The 14,126-nt window shown below is 44.9% G+C and overlaps 2 protein-coding genes across 5 annotated transcripts in view; one reads left to right on the top strand and one right to left on the bottom strand.

The window, feature by feature from the left end:
* Positions 1-3,804, bottom strand: part of BAP1 (BRCA1 associated protein 1) — an 8,776-nt gene extending 4,972 nt beyond the window's left edge. Inside the window, exons 1-10 of one of the 4 annotated variants that reach the window (XM_025050655.1) lie at positions 3,618-3,804; positions 3,494-3,523; positions 3,334-3,388; positions 2,741-2,812; positions 2,256-2,388; positions 1,769-1,888; positions 1,231-1,292; positions 1,005-1,147; positions 683-761; positions 153-276 (exon numbers count right to left, since the gene is read on the bottom strand). In XM_025050655.1, the coding sequence (XP_024906423.1) occupies positions 153-276; positions 683-761; positions 1,005-1,147; positions 1,231-1,292; positions 1,769-1,888; positions 2,256-2,388; positions 2,741-2,812; positions 3,334-3,388; positions 3,494-3,523; positions 3,618-3,654 (855 nt within the window). In that variant the 5' untranslated portion in view covers positions 3,655-3,804. The remainder of the gene's footprint in view (positions 1-152; positions 277-682; positions 762-1,004; positions 1,148-1,230; positions 1,293-1,768; positions 1,889-2,255; positions 2,389-2,740; positions 2,813-3,333; positions 3,389-3,493; positions 3,524-3,617) is intronic. The other 3 variants (XM_015593797.2, XM_015593796.2, XM_006917562.2) reach the window with 3 other exon arrangements.
* A 169-nt stretch (positions 3,805-3,973) lies between these two features.
* Positions 3,974-14,126, top strand: part of PHF7 (PHD finger protein 7) — a 10,301-nt gene continuing 148 nt past the window's right edge. The window contains exons 1-11 of the mRNA XM_006917676.3: positions 3,974-4,803; positions 5,807-5,916; positions 6,528-6,580; positions 6,979-7,070; positions 10,881-10,982; positions 11,337-11,461; positions 11,933-12,092; positions 12,657-12,763; positions 13,221-13,337; positions 13,766-13,890; positions 14,084-14,126. The exon at positions 14,084-14,126 is cut by the window's right edge and continues 148 nt beyond it. Of these exons, the coding sequence (XP_006917738.2) occupies positions 5,876-5,916; positions 6,528-6,580; positions 6,979-7,070; positions 10,881-10,982; positions 11,337-11,461; positions 11,933-12,092; positions 12,657-12,763; positions 13,221-13,337; positions 13,766-13,890; positions 14,084-14,126 (965 nt within the window). The 5' untranslated portion in view covers positions 3,974-4,803; positions 5,807-5,875. The remainder of the gene's footprint in view (positions 4,804-5,806; positions 5,917-6,527; positions 6,581-6,978; positions 7,071-10,880; positions 10,983-11,336; positions 11,462-11,932; positions 12,093-12,656; positions 12,764-13,220; positions 13,338-13,765; positions 13,891-14,083) is intronic.

The following is a 14,126-nucleotide window of genomic DNA, read 5'->3' as shown; positions in this document are numbered from 1 at the left end:
CTACTCACCCCAAGGCCCACCTTTCGATGGGTGCAAAGGAGGGGAGTGGTTAGTTGAAGCCCAGATCCATGACAGAATGGTTTGGGAATCAGAGACAAATGTCCCAGTGAGAAGGGGATGGCCAGGCAGGGAACAGGAAAGAGGGTACCCACCTGCTGCAGGGCCTCCAGTACTGTCTGACGGTTCACCTTCAGCACATGCAGCCTGGCCTCATACTTGATCCTGCGGTCGGGCACCACCGCCATCAGGTTGAAGCGGATGTCATGGTAGGGCTCCCTGCAGTCACAGCTACAGCTGTGAGGGCAGCTCCCACCCCAGCCCCACCATCAGCCATAGGTACAGGCCCCACTCCAACAAGTAGGCAGCAGATGGCCATGCATGCAAGGTACCTGAGATGGTACCTTCCAATGGGCTGTATGAGAGGCCTGGCAGGAAATGAGCCAACACACCTGCACCACCTAGGGCTCCACCAAGGCCTGCCTGCCCCTCCAGAGCCTATCCTAAAGCAGGCCACAGGCAGCCTGGGCAGAAATAGGGTAACAAGTTGGGAACTCAAGACCTAAGCAGATTCACCAGGTGGCCTTGCACAAGTCAACTGACTTCTCTCTGCCTTGGTTCCTTTTCCTATGTCCCTCTCAGTGGAAACAAAGCTTTAAGGGAAGAGCAGGCACAGGACACTTACCCTGCAGTGGCGAGGCCAATACGCTCCATGATGACCCGCCGGGCCTTGTCTGTCCACTCCTCATCCTCTCCCCAGGGCCCTAGGGAAGACCAAGATGAGGAGTCAACAGGTTGGAAGCCCGGAGTTTGGGCAAGAGTAGGAGAAAGGATGGAAAGCAGTTGAGCCAGGGAGTCAAGGGCTAGTCAAGCAATGCAATGCCAGAGCCAGATGTCCTCAACACCTACCCCCTACCACTAAGTCCCAAGCACCTGAGGACCCTGGACCCTAGCTTCCTAGTAGGTAAGCAGAGAAACCCAATGGGCCCCCAGCTCAGAGTGCCTACCATGGTCAATGGGGTAGACCTTGAGTCCATCCAGCTCAAAAAGTCGGCCTGTGATAGGTACATAGCTGACAAAGTGGAATGCCTCCATGGTCCGCACTGCACTAAGGCCGTTCTGCTTCTCAGGGAGGTGGCGTGGCTCAGGTCTGGGGAAGGACATAGTCAGGGCCCAGAATGGGACAGTCCTTCCTCAATCCCACCACCATCAGCTCCCACAGCTCCCACACACCTGGCATGGCTATTATGTGCCTTGGCCAACTCCGGGGCATTGCCAATCGCATATCCTTTGCTCTAGAAGGAAGAAAATAAGGCCATCAAAACAAATTCTCAGGATCCTCTGGGTGGGAAACAAAGTTCAGGAAAGCAGGCCCAGAGGCATTCCAGGAACTTGAAGAAACACTGGTGGACTCTCCTGAGGGCAGAAGAGAACTCTGGAGCCCCAAAAAGATAGGCTCTAATATCCTTGCACAGTAATCAGTGGACATTGGGGAGCAACATGGCTTGATAAAGTGCTGACACAAATAGTCCTAAAATGGTGTTATTTAAGGAGTGTTCCTTCCCTCCCTAGGTTTATCTCCTTTCCTGACAATTGAGCCTAAAACTAATTGCCTTACACAATTAATTTAAGGGTCAAAGGTAATTTAAATCATTATTTAAAAAGGAAAAAGCTTCAAAGTGCCAAATGTCACATGGCGGCATCACCAGTGGCCCTGGAAGTCAGATCTGCCCAGCCAGCTGTGAGCCAGGATTAAGGCACTGTGGCCTACCTCAGGGCTGAAGCCTTTGGTGAAGTCTTTCATGCGACTCAGGGTGGGCCCCAGGTCCACACTACTGCAGTTCAGGAGCACGCTCAGCAGGGCATGAGTGGCACAAGAGTTGGGGATCAGCTGTGAAACCAAGAACAGTCACCCATACACAGCATCCCTCAATTGAAGCCCGTATTCACCAAGAATGGGGACCCAGGGAGGGACAGTAATATGTGGACAACAACCCTCATCTTTGCCCAATATTTGTTCATTCAACTAAATACCCATCAGATGTCTGGGGACATAGAGAGTAGACTCAAGACCCCACACTGCTCTGAAGATACTCCCTTGTTTAATAAAGAGTTCAGTTTCTTCCACCAAGGGACTTCTATAACCACCACCCTTGGTATCTGCCTATCTCCTCCTCCTGCCTTGCCCCACTTCCACTTCCCAAGCAAAGAAAATGGAAATATCCCACCCTCCAGACAGAACACAGAGCCCGGCAGACCTGGTGGGCAAAGAACATGTTATTCACAATATCGTCATCAATCACAGACGTATCATCCACCAAGGTAGAAACCTTGCGACGGGACCGGCGCTCTTCGATCCATTTGAACAGGAAAATGAATCCATACACGGGGCTGGGGAAAATAAGGGGCAGAGCTAGAGCTAGGTGGGGGAAGGCAATTAGCATCCCCTTTCTTTCTCCCCCTATTCCTTTGCACTGTGTTACCACTCAGATGCCTTTCCCCTAATCCCACCTTTCCCCCGGTTTCTTCTCAACACTGCCCAAAGTGGCCCTGAGCCTCACACCCCAGAAGCCTGCCGCAGGCAGTCAAGCATCAGCTCCAGGAGTCCACCCACTGTCCTTATGAAGTCTACGGTTCTGGGATAAGAGGAAAAAAGCTGGAACCGATGGCCCAGGACAGGGTAACAATAGAAGGTGAGAAAAGAACAAAAACTCTGATGAGGAATTTAAACACCAATTCTCACTTGTAAACCTCAAGGCCTGGGCTCCAATGCAGCCAAGGAAAGAAATGAACACCTCTATCAGCCCCTTCTTTCCTGAGAAATAAAAGCAGACTTCTTGATTCAGTCACTGCAGCAGTTCCTCCACACTTCTATTCTGCAACATCACCAAAGCAAGACCCAAGAGGGGCCACACACCAACTAATCAACACAAGAACCTTCGGTGGAGATTAAAGACACTGGCACACACAGGCACATTAGAACAGTAATTAAATTACAGCTGCACAGAAAGTGTTGTGTGACCTGGAGGTAGAGAAAGGGCTGGCTTCCTGCTCCAAGACTAGAAAAGGCAGCTAAACTGTACTCCAAAGGAAGGTTAGGATTTGTATGGGGGGTGGAGGACAGGGGAGGTGCTGAGAGAAGGGAAGTGCTGAGAGAAGACCAGGAGAAAAAAATATCAGCTGGATCAGGAGGGCACCCAACGAAGAGCGATGCTTCCTTAAATGAGACTTTACAACTTGAAGTTCCTGATACTACACCTTTTGAGGGGCATCCTTCCCCAGGCCCTTCCCTAGCCCTTGAGGTATAAAGGGCAGTCCTGCTGCGAAGCCACTCACCCTTGGCACTTGCTCTGAAGATCATAGATCTCCTCCACTTGCACTCCTTTGACACCTGCGATCAGGGAAGTAAAGAAGTCGGGAAGGGCAGCCCCTGGCCGTGCAGGACGCAAGAGTGGGTCCCCACAGCCCGAGTCTGGTGGATAGGAGAGGCTCTTACCAAAATCTTCTACCAGGAGGGTGAAGAGGCCTGATGGGGCGACAAGAGGAGCGGGTGGTGGTCAGGTAGGCGCGTCCCAGGCCCACCCGGCCTCCCCAGCCCCCGGCCCCGGCTCCTTCCTCACCAGGGTCACTCTCCAGCTCCAGCCAGCCCTTATTCATCTTCCCGCGGGGCGGCCCCTCAACGCCATGTCCAGGCCCTCCCGACCCACCGCCGCCCTCGCTGGGAGCCCCCGAAGCCCCCGGGGCCCGTAGCCCCACACACAGACAACGGGCCGGGTCACGTCACCCGCCCGCGCCGGTGATAGACGTCACCATAGCGCGACAGCCTTGGCCCCGCCTCTGAGCTCATCTTCGGCGGGTTCGCGGGGGGGCGGGGCGAGGCGAAGGGCGTGGCTAGAGAAAGGGGCGGGGCGAGAACAGTGTAATGGCGCGAGGGGAAGGGGCGGGACGAAAAGAAAGGCGCGCGCGCGGTCGTTAGCGCGCGCCCGTCCCGTTCTGCCAACTGTCGGCGTCGCGGTGGTCGCCGCAGCCGTATTCTCCCTGCGTCGCAGGCCACGTGACCTGACCCCCGTTTGCGCGCTCGCCCCCTTCGCCAGCGCTGTCACCGCGTGGGGCGGCAGCTCGTGAGGTAGCCACAACGAATAAAGCTTCAGAACAGCGGCGCCCTCGGCAACAACTGGGTGGGAGACCCCGTGCGCTACCGTGAGGAGTGAGCGGCCGAGGCGACCTTCGGTCCGGCCCCGCACCAGCCTCCCGGCAGGTGCGACATGATCCTGGTCTGGCATCTGCGGGATGCTCCTTGAGCCCCTTCTCTGGCTGTTACCTCGGGTTCAGTTGTGGCCACACCGACACGTATTTTCCAAATAAATCATTGTTTTTTCTTGCGGCGGCGGCGGGGCCGAACATGCTTATTTATTTTTAACTTTCTCGACAAGCTTTGACCCAACGCTTATCCAGCGAAACAGCTTGGTAACTGTTTCAAGAGAGCATCCGCTCGGTTAGGAAATCTGCTTGTGGAAGCCCGCCTTTGTATCGCCCCTCCTCAAATGCTTTGAAGAGTGTTGCGTCTTTCCTGCAACTACCAGTGTGCATAGAACCCCATTCAAGGAACGTCTTGGTCCAGCGATGCAAAGAATCGGAGTTTCAAGGTTTTATTTCTATTGCTAGACAGTCAGGATTTCCCCAACAACCCGGAACTGCTCAGTAGTCAGCTCAAGTGGATCCCCTAGTGCACGCCCTTCTCTCTCTGCCAGCCTGTCCAAGTGCTTTTGTTCTGTAAGAAGCCGTCTAACGTCATTCCTTCTGCAGGTGCGACTCATGGGTTAGAAGAGGAGATGGAGCAAACACAAAGAAAGGAAGGGCGGTATTACCTTAGTAGTTGTCTTAGTGGTTGTATTTATACAGAACAGTTGAAAGTCACAAAAGAAGTTCACACTCTCCCGCTGTACAGTAAGGACATGGTTGTTGGAGTGTGTGTCCCTGGAGTGACTTGATTCACTCAGATCGCGGAAATGCTGTCCTCTCCCCTGGCTAAACACAGTCCTCCCTTTGGAAGCGATTTTACTTATTTCGTCCCCCTTCATTTTCAGGGATTCCCCCCACCTCCCCGCAACTAATGAAAACGGTACATTTGTAGTCTGCTAACACTGATGAGGAGAGGAGTGTCAGGGCGTCTTCATATTCGAAGAGCTAGACAAAAGTTGAGAACAGACCAAACCTCAATGGCCATCTGAGCCTGGTGAAAAGTGTCAGGAGCCAACTGGTGATTTGTCAGTGTTATCTCTTGTCTCTCACTAGAGGGAGTCGTTGTTTCAGGCAGCTGAAATCCCTTTTCCGAGGAAAGAACTAGCTTATCCAGCTTTGACTAGGTAGAATCTAGGTACCCATACTTAGGGGCAAAGGAGCCTTTTTTCCTGAGTGCTACCTCATGCATTTAGCAGGCACAAGGAAAACAACCATTTAGCCAGTTCCAGCAGTGGTTCTAAGTTCTTGTACTGCTGTGTGATTGCAGTACCTCTGACCTTGGGCAAGTGCCTCCCTGTGCCTCAGTCTTCTCATCTTGAAAATAGGGATAATAATGGCACCTGCTACATGGGGTTGCAGGGGGGGCTTGTGAGTTGACACATGTAAAATGTCTAGAACGGTTCTTGACATGATTTAATAATTATTGGCTATTACTAGCATTGATGGTGGGTCCTTTATATTCTGTCATATGGGTTGGGAACTGAACTGTACTTTTGCTTTGACTCCGTGAAACTTGATAGCCAACTTTGGAATTAAATTGCTGACCAAGCCTGATTTGTTTTTATAGCTGGAAGAGCCTGTACTGTCCTCATATTAGTACAGAAAAATTCAAGATAGGAGAGAGAGGAAGCAACAAATGAAGGCTATAGAAGAGAAAAAAGAATGTCAACGATCGAGGTAGGGTACTATCCTCTCAAGGCTATTCCTAGTAGCAAAGTGCTGGCTCTGGAACCCTACTGCCTAGGTTCATATCCTGGTTCCAACACTTGTTAGCCAGGTGACTTGGGACAGGTTACTTCAGTTCTTTATGCCTCAGTTTCCGCATCTGGAAAATATGCATAACAATAGCACCCACTTTTTAGAACATTCTGTAGATTCATTGAACTAATACATGTAAAGAGCCAAGAATAATGTCTAGCAATAGGAATTTCTTAATCAATTTTAGTATCATTTTATTATGCTTTATGGATGTGATACTACTATAAAAATTCAGAGTAGGTGACAGAGGAAACAGTAAAAGGGTAAAAGGGGGTTTGTTCCTGCATTCATTCAGTCAACACATGCAATACTGACACCAGGAACAAGAAGATGGTTAAGATCTCACATAATTAACACATTTCAGTAGGTATGTTTTGTGCTTTCAAAAAATATGAAATAGCAAAAGAAACGGACATCTTAGCCTTTAGATTTGGTCCTTCATCAAACCCATGGATGGCATTTTGAGGGAAATGTTACAGGGGATATTGACAGGATCCTTAAAGACTACATTCTACTTCTTCCTTGTATAGAAAATCTACCAAGACAAGGAGAGTAACCCAGAGGAAGCCATCTTCAGGGCCTGGTAAGAAAGACTGGAGGTTCTGTTCGGCTGCTGCCTCCCAACACCAGTAAAGACCACTTGTGTAGGGCAACAAACTTGTTCCTCTCACTGTCAATCCTATTTCCTTCCCAGATTTTCTAAGATGCTGAAGAACTCAGGGTCTGTAATTTTTAAACATCACAACCAAAGTTCAAGAAACAAGTTAATTAAGGCCATTTAAGACAAAAAATGAAGTGAGTTGTTGGAGCCAACTCATTCAGATGTATCCAAAATTATATAAAAACCTAATTGATACTAAATAACCCTTCATCCCAACCTCCCTCCCTGTCAAAATGACCCTTTTCCCAATACTCTACTCTTCCACAAACTTAGAGATGGTTATGTTCCCAAAGCGAATTCTTAACATTCTTTTCTTCTAGTATGCCGGCTATGCCTTCAAGAACCTGGGGATCCCGAAAAATTAGGGGAATTTCTTCAAAAAGATGATCTCAGCGTGCACTATTTCTGTCTTGTGAGTATAAGGCCCCTTTGCTTTGAATGTTTCAGGGCTTTTGCTGTACGGTCTATTCTGTTTTTGCATCCAGCCTCAGTTCCATAGTTCTGTTTTTTGTTTGTTTTCCCTAATAGCTTTTTTCTTTTAAAATCTGATTGTTAAATAGTAATATGTACCTGATATAAAATCCTAACTGTATAAAGTATGTACAATAAAAAATCTTTTCCCAAAGCAATATTTTCCATCCTCCTTCCTCTCCCCAAAAGCAAATCCCATGTTAAGTGTAGAGTTTGATGGGTTTTGATAACCATATATTGTAGGGATATGTATATCCCCACGTAAACACTGTCCTAATCAAAATATTTTCATCATCCTAGAAAGTTTCCTCCTGCCTACTTTTAGTCAGTCCTCTCAGAGATAATCACTGTTCTGATCTAAGATTACTTTTGCCTATTCTTATGCTTCCTATAAATCGAATCATACAGTTTGCACTCTTTTGTGTCTGGCTTCTTTCATTCAACGCAATGTTTTGGAGATTGATCCATGTTGTTGCACATGTCACATCTTTTTATTGCCTTTTTATTGCCTGGTAGTATTCTGTTGCATGAGTATATTATAATGTGCTTATTTTTCCACTTGTTGATAGACATTTGAATTGTTTCCATTTGGGGGTTATCAGTGAAGCTGCTGTGCACATTCATGCACAAGTCATTTTTGTGAACACATGTTTTCACTTCTCTTGGACAAATGTCTGGGAGTAGGATTACTGGTTGTATGCTAACTATATATTTAACTTCATGCGAAGTTGCCAAGTCACTTTCCAAAGTGGTTGTCCAGTTTATACTCCTGCTAGCAATTTATGAAGTTCCAGCTGCACAGTAGTCTTGCCAGAACTTGATATTGTCTAGTCTTTTTAATTTTAGCCATTCTACTAGGTGTGTATTGATATCTCATTGTGGTTTTAATTTGCATTTCTTTGATGATTTAAGATGTTGAGCTTCTTTTCATGTACTTATTGGCCATTCACATACTTTCTTTTATGAAGTGTCTATACTAATATTTTGTCTATTTTAAAAACCGGGTTTGTTTGTTTGTTTTATCTGATTGAGTTCTTAGAGCTCTATATATTCTGGGTACAAATCTTTTTCAGATATGTGTATTGTAACTGTTTTCTCCCAACGTATGGCTTGCCTTTTCATTTTCTTAATGATGACTTTCAAAGAACAAAAGTTTTTAATTTTGGTGAAGTCCAGTTTATCAGTTTTTCTTTTATGTGTCCCAAGAAATCTTTGCCTATCCATTGAATTATCTCAGCGCCTTTTTCAAAATCAATTGACAGTAATATCAGTGCATCTGGATGATCTATTTTATGTCATTGATCTGCGCATTGATCCTTACATCAATACAACACTGTTTTATTATTGTAGCTTTATAGTGTCTTGAAATTAAGTACTGTAAGTTTTGCAATATTTTCCAAGATAGTTTTGGTTGTCAGGTCCTTTTTCATATAAATTTTATAGTTAGATTCAAATTTATATATTTTTTAAAAAGCCAGTTTGGGATTGTGATGGGGATTGAATTGAATTTATAGATCAATTTGAGAAGAATGGAAAAACAATATTGAATCTTCCAATCCATGAACATGATATATTTTACCATTTATTTGGGTCTTTTAAAATAAACATTAGCATGTTTTTTTTAACTGAAGAATTACACATCTTTTGTTAAATGTATTTCTAAACATTTTGTGAATACTATTATAAACGGTGTTTTATACTTTCATTTTCAAGTTTGTTGCTAGTATATAGAAATGCAATTCATTTTTGTTTATTTATTTTATATCCTGCAATCTTGTTAAATTCACTTATTAGTTCAGTACTTTTTTGTTTCATTTTTTGTTTGTTTGTTTGTTTGTTAATGCCTTAGAATTTCCTGTGTACATAGTCATGTCATGTGTGAATAAAGACAGTTTTACTTTTTCTTCCTAACCTTTAGGTCTTCTAATTCTTCTTCTTGCCTTATTGTACTAGCTAGGACCTTCAATCTAGTGTTGAATGGAAGTTATTGTGAGTGAATATCCTTGTCTTGTTCCCAACATCAGAGGACAGTATCCAATTTTTCACCATTAAAATATGATGTTAGTTGTAGGTTTTTCATAGATGCTTTTCATTAGATTAAAGAGGTTCCCTTTATTTCTAGTTTGCTAAGCATATCATGAATTTTGTCAAAGGCTTTTTCTGCATCTATTGACATGATTATGATTTTTCCCCTTAATATTGTTAATGTGATTTGTTACATTGACTGAATTCTTTAATGTTTAACTAACCTTACATTTTTTGTATAAACCCTGCTTGGTCATGATGTATTATCCTTATCATATGGTGCTGGATTCAATTTGTTAATATTTTGTTTCATTTTTACATCTGTGCTCATGAGAAAGATTGGTCTGTGATTTTCCTCTCTTGTAAGTACTGTCTGGTTTTGATGTGATGTCTTGGTTAATTTCAGTGCATTTACAAGCATATACATTTTCAACATAAAAATAAAAATACTGTATACTGTATTTTATATTTGTATTTTGTGCTTTTTTACACCTCATGTACTTATGGAGATCATTCTATATAGAACATATTGATTTTTAATAGCTCATTGGTATTCCATGGTATGGCTATGCTAAAAAGTACAATTAAAGGACATTTAGATTGTTTCAAATGTTCACTGTTGATTTTTCTGTTTATAGAAAAAAAATATGCTCATTGTAGAAAATAATAATACTCAAAAGTATAAATAAAACAGGAATCACTCATATAGTCCTAAAGCCCTGAGATAATTAGTATTAAAATGGATGTTTTAAACCTAATTGAGAACATACAGCTATAATCCAAGTGTCCTTAAGTTATCTAATAAAAAAAATTAAAATAAATTAAAATAAAAACAAACAAAAAATAAAACCTAATTCCCCCATTCACATTATATGTAATTACTGCAGAAAGTCCAGCACCCTTTCCAATATTTTGGGAAGATTCTTCCGATGAGGCTGGGGTGCTGACATTCTTCCAGAGTATGTACATGTACACTGTTTGTGAGTACATAACCATTTAGCTTTTTTTTCCCCTTGATTTCCCATTCTAGACTTTGCTTTAGGGGCTTTTCAGAAACAAAACGCCCTTTAAAGTGTGTTTTTAAAGAAAGGTTCAGTTCCTCCCTTTTCTCTATAAGGCAGAATGACTATAGTCAGGATATTTTAAAGCCCTGATTCCCTTCCTATAAAAAACACACTCCAAGAAGAGTATTTATTCTGTATTAAGGAGCCAAGACCTATACTCTTACCCTGAATGTTAATGCCAGTTCTGCTGCCTCCTTGCTTTGTGATCCAGCTATGTCGCTTCCTGTGCTGCACCTCAGGGGCGTCCTCTGTAAGATGAGGATCACGATAGCATCTATATCACAGCATAAAATGAGTCAATGCACAGGGAGTGTTTCCTCAAAGTGCTCAGCACACAAGAGAGGCAGCATAACACAAAGGTGGGTAAGAGCCCAGGTTATGGAGTGCTATGGGCTTGTGCAAGTCACATAATCTCTTGTATAAAATGGGGATGATGATAGTACCTACGTCTTAAGGTTGCTATGAGGATTGAATGAGTTCATATTTGAAAAGCACTTAGAACACACAACACATAGTTAATGCTATGTAAGCCTCTGTGTTAAGTAAATTGCCCTGTAAATGCATTATATATTTCACAAAGCTCTATTTCTACTCTGTCCTCACCCCACTGCACTTTTTCACTGATCATCAATGCTGACAGCCTGGTTCTGCTGCCCTCCCAGATCCTATCTAGCAAGCTGCCTCAGAGGGGCCAGTCCAACCAAGGTTTCCATGGATTCCTGCCTGAAGACATCAAAAAAGAGGCAGCCCGGGCTTCTAGAAAGGTTAGAATACCCTGGAAGTGGAGTCTTGGGCAAGGCCTTTTTTTATATCTCTCTGATTATCTCTGCTTCTGTTCTTTTCCCTAATTGCTAATTAGAAGTCAAAGGACTCCTGGATTTCCCAGCTGGTCCTTCTCTTAAATTCCATGCTTTTCTGGGTGTGGTATCCTAAGCCCTATCCTGAGAAAACAAAAAATTCAGTACTACTTGAAGCCCCAGAGCTTTCAGGTCCACTGAGGAAAGGGAATGGCTGTTGCTTCACAAAATTTCCATTCTATGGAATGATGTGCCACAGAATGCTATATAGATGTCTGTCTTTCTTGGAGCCCTGAGCACTGCCTGGGATCTCATTTGCAGATCTGCTTTGTGTGCAAGAAAAGGGGAGCTGCCATCAACTGCCAGAAGGATCATTGTGTCACAAACTTCCATCTTCCTTGTGGCCAAGAAAAGGGTTGCCTTTCACAATTTTTTGGAGAGTACAAGTGAGTGATGAAGGGGAAAAGTCAAGCTGCTTTTTTGCAACTTGCTATTAATTAACCACTAATGAAATCAGAGTCTAGTTCTCACGGGCCTGTTTTGATTCACCAGTGAATCTCTCTCTCCCTTCAATAATGAGAAACAGTGTCTTGACTTGGCAATTTCACAGGGGTTACTTCTTGCTTCCTGTCCCCTTCTTAAATTACGAACAGCTGCAGTTCTTAGACAGTCGCTCAGAACGAAGAGGGGCTTTCAGAAACAAGAGGCTGTGGAGATAGTCCCTGGAGCTTTGCTCAGTGGGAGAGCAGTTGTGAGAAAGCATGTGGCTGTTCTTCACCCTCCTCCTCAACCTCCTCCTCAGGAGCATAGAGGTTCACCCGGCACCGGCCCGGGTGGTTGGTTGCCCTCCCTAGGCCAGGCAGCTGGAAAACTGCATCAACAGCAAATCAAAACCAAGTCTATTTACTCTGCCACAGATCATTTTGTGAAAAACATCGCCCAACACAGGACATCCAATGGGGGAATGTGGGGGAGGAAAGCTGCATCTTGTGTTGTGAAGACTTATCCCAAGCAAGTGTCGAAAATATCCAGAGCCCATGCTGTAGTCAAACTATCTACCACCGCAAGTGCATACAGGTAGGGCTTCCTTTACCCTGGGGACCTTCTACAACTGCCATAGTTCAAGGCACCCTGGAAATGCGCAGGCAATCTCCATCAAAGGCCTGTATACAGGGCTGGTTCCAGGCAGTCAATGGAAAGACAGCCCATTTTCTGGTTACCTGTGACCTGTAGGACCACTTCATGATAAGATTTAGACTGAGCAAAATCCTCAGAATGGCTAGGGCAAATGAGATGATCCTAGAATGAGTCAAGTAGCCTCAAAATCACCCTTACTTCCTGGGATGGAAGGAAAGGGAAACATGTATCCAGGTACCTGAACCCTATTGGATCAACCCTGCCAAGCTCTATGGCCAGAGGTGACAACTAAGGCACTCCTGGTAGCAGTCTTGAGCTTTTGATCCCTGGTCTGGCACCTGGATTTGCAGCCCTCACCCTAACCCACCCAAACTCTTTTTCCTGTGATCCCCAGTCAAGCTTTCTTAGCTACATCCTCTTTGTGAGATGAGGGCAGGGGTGGAAAAAAGGTGATGACAGATAGTGTTTTTATAAACACAAAGCTCTTCTATGTTTCTCTTACAGAAATATGCCCACACATCAGCAAAGCATTTCTTCAAATGTCCACATTGTAACAATCGAGAAGAGTTTCCTCAAGAAATGCTAAGAATGGGAATTCATATTCCAGACAGGTAGTGGAAACTCTAAAGCAGGAATTGAGCTGGGGAATGAGTTGCCTTATTTCTAGGGAGGAGATGAGTGTGAGGATAGTTTAGAGAATGAAAAAGCAGCCAAGGCATTGATATATGGTGAAGAGAGAGGGGTGGAGAGAGAGCTTTTCAATTATCAAAAGCAAATGAGCAGGGGGGACGTAAGGCATGTTTCAGAAAAGGGTGCTTTGAGGATCAGAATTCCCTGGGAGGGGGCTCTTGAATTCCAGTGTGGAACTAAGGAACCCCCATGTTCCACTCATCCTGCTTCAGCCCTCTGCCACTGCCAGGCCTGCCCAGCCTTGCTGAAATTATTCAGGAAACCTATTGAACTCTTTAGCTCTGCTAGTTTAAGTTCTTCCTAGTTCCTCTCAGGTGGACAAAGGTTTCACCAACCGTTTATGTGTCCCTTACTCATTGTTTTCTTCTCCCACTGTAGAGATGCTGCCTGGGAACTCGAGCCAGGGGCTTTCTCAGAGTTGTATCAGCGTTATCAGCATTGTGATGCCCCCATTTGTCTGCATGAACAAGGCAGAGACAGCTTTGAGGATGAAGGGTAGGGAGAGGCTCCTGGCTACAGAGATGTCTCATCAGTGCCATCTTAGGCTTAGACCTTGGCACAGTTATTAAGAGCAAGAAATTCACTTTTGTTTGCAGACCTCAGGGTGAACATGATTGCTAAGTACCATTCTTGAGCAGCCTGCAGGCCATGTGCATGTGAACAAGTTTCTCTGCAGGGTCTGCCTCTCCTTGTGCCCAGTGGAGAAACACTCAGGAACAATTTCTTTCCAAATCCTTTTCAAGTGTCTGTGCCTGACTGCGGGGTTGTGGGATCAGCACTCAGTCACACACCTGTCATGGGTAAAATGTATAGTAAAAAATCGTCTGGGAAGCCCTCGGCAAAGGCCTAGCCTGTAACAAACATCCCAAGAGTGGTAGTTAGTATTATATCTGTGCTCACAACCCTTCCTTGTCTTCCTATAGGAGGTGGAGCCTCATTCTGTGTTCTACATGTGGATCCCATGGGACCCATAGGGACTGCTCCTTTCTTAGATCCAACAGTAAGAAATGGGAGTGTGAGGAGTGCACACCTTCAGCTGAAGCCACAGGTGAAACTGAGGGATGCTCTGGTCTAAGAACTGGAGATGGGGGCACTTGTGGTGCCTGGAAAGGAGGAGGGCATGCCACCAGATGGGGACTTAGTGGTGCCTTTAGTTTGAGAAGGAAAGTAGCTAGGGAGGGGCTTAAGGATCTGTGCCTGAGAAGGTTGAGTTTTCCTCTCCCACCTTTCTTTCATCACAGATTACATACCTGAAAACTCAGGTGGCATCCCCTGCTGCAGCAG

This window comes from Pteropus alecto, unplaced genomic scaffold (genome assembly GCF_000325575.1).
Source record: "Pteropus alecto unplaced genomic scaffold, ASM32557v1 scaffold75, whole genome shotgun sequence".
Classification (NCBI taxonomy): domain Eukaryota; kingdom Metazoa; phylum Chordata; class Mammalia; order Chiroptera; family Pteropodidae; genus Pteropus; species Pteropus alecto.
This window is presented reverse-complemented; position numbering and strand designations above follow the sequence as displayed.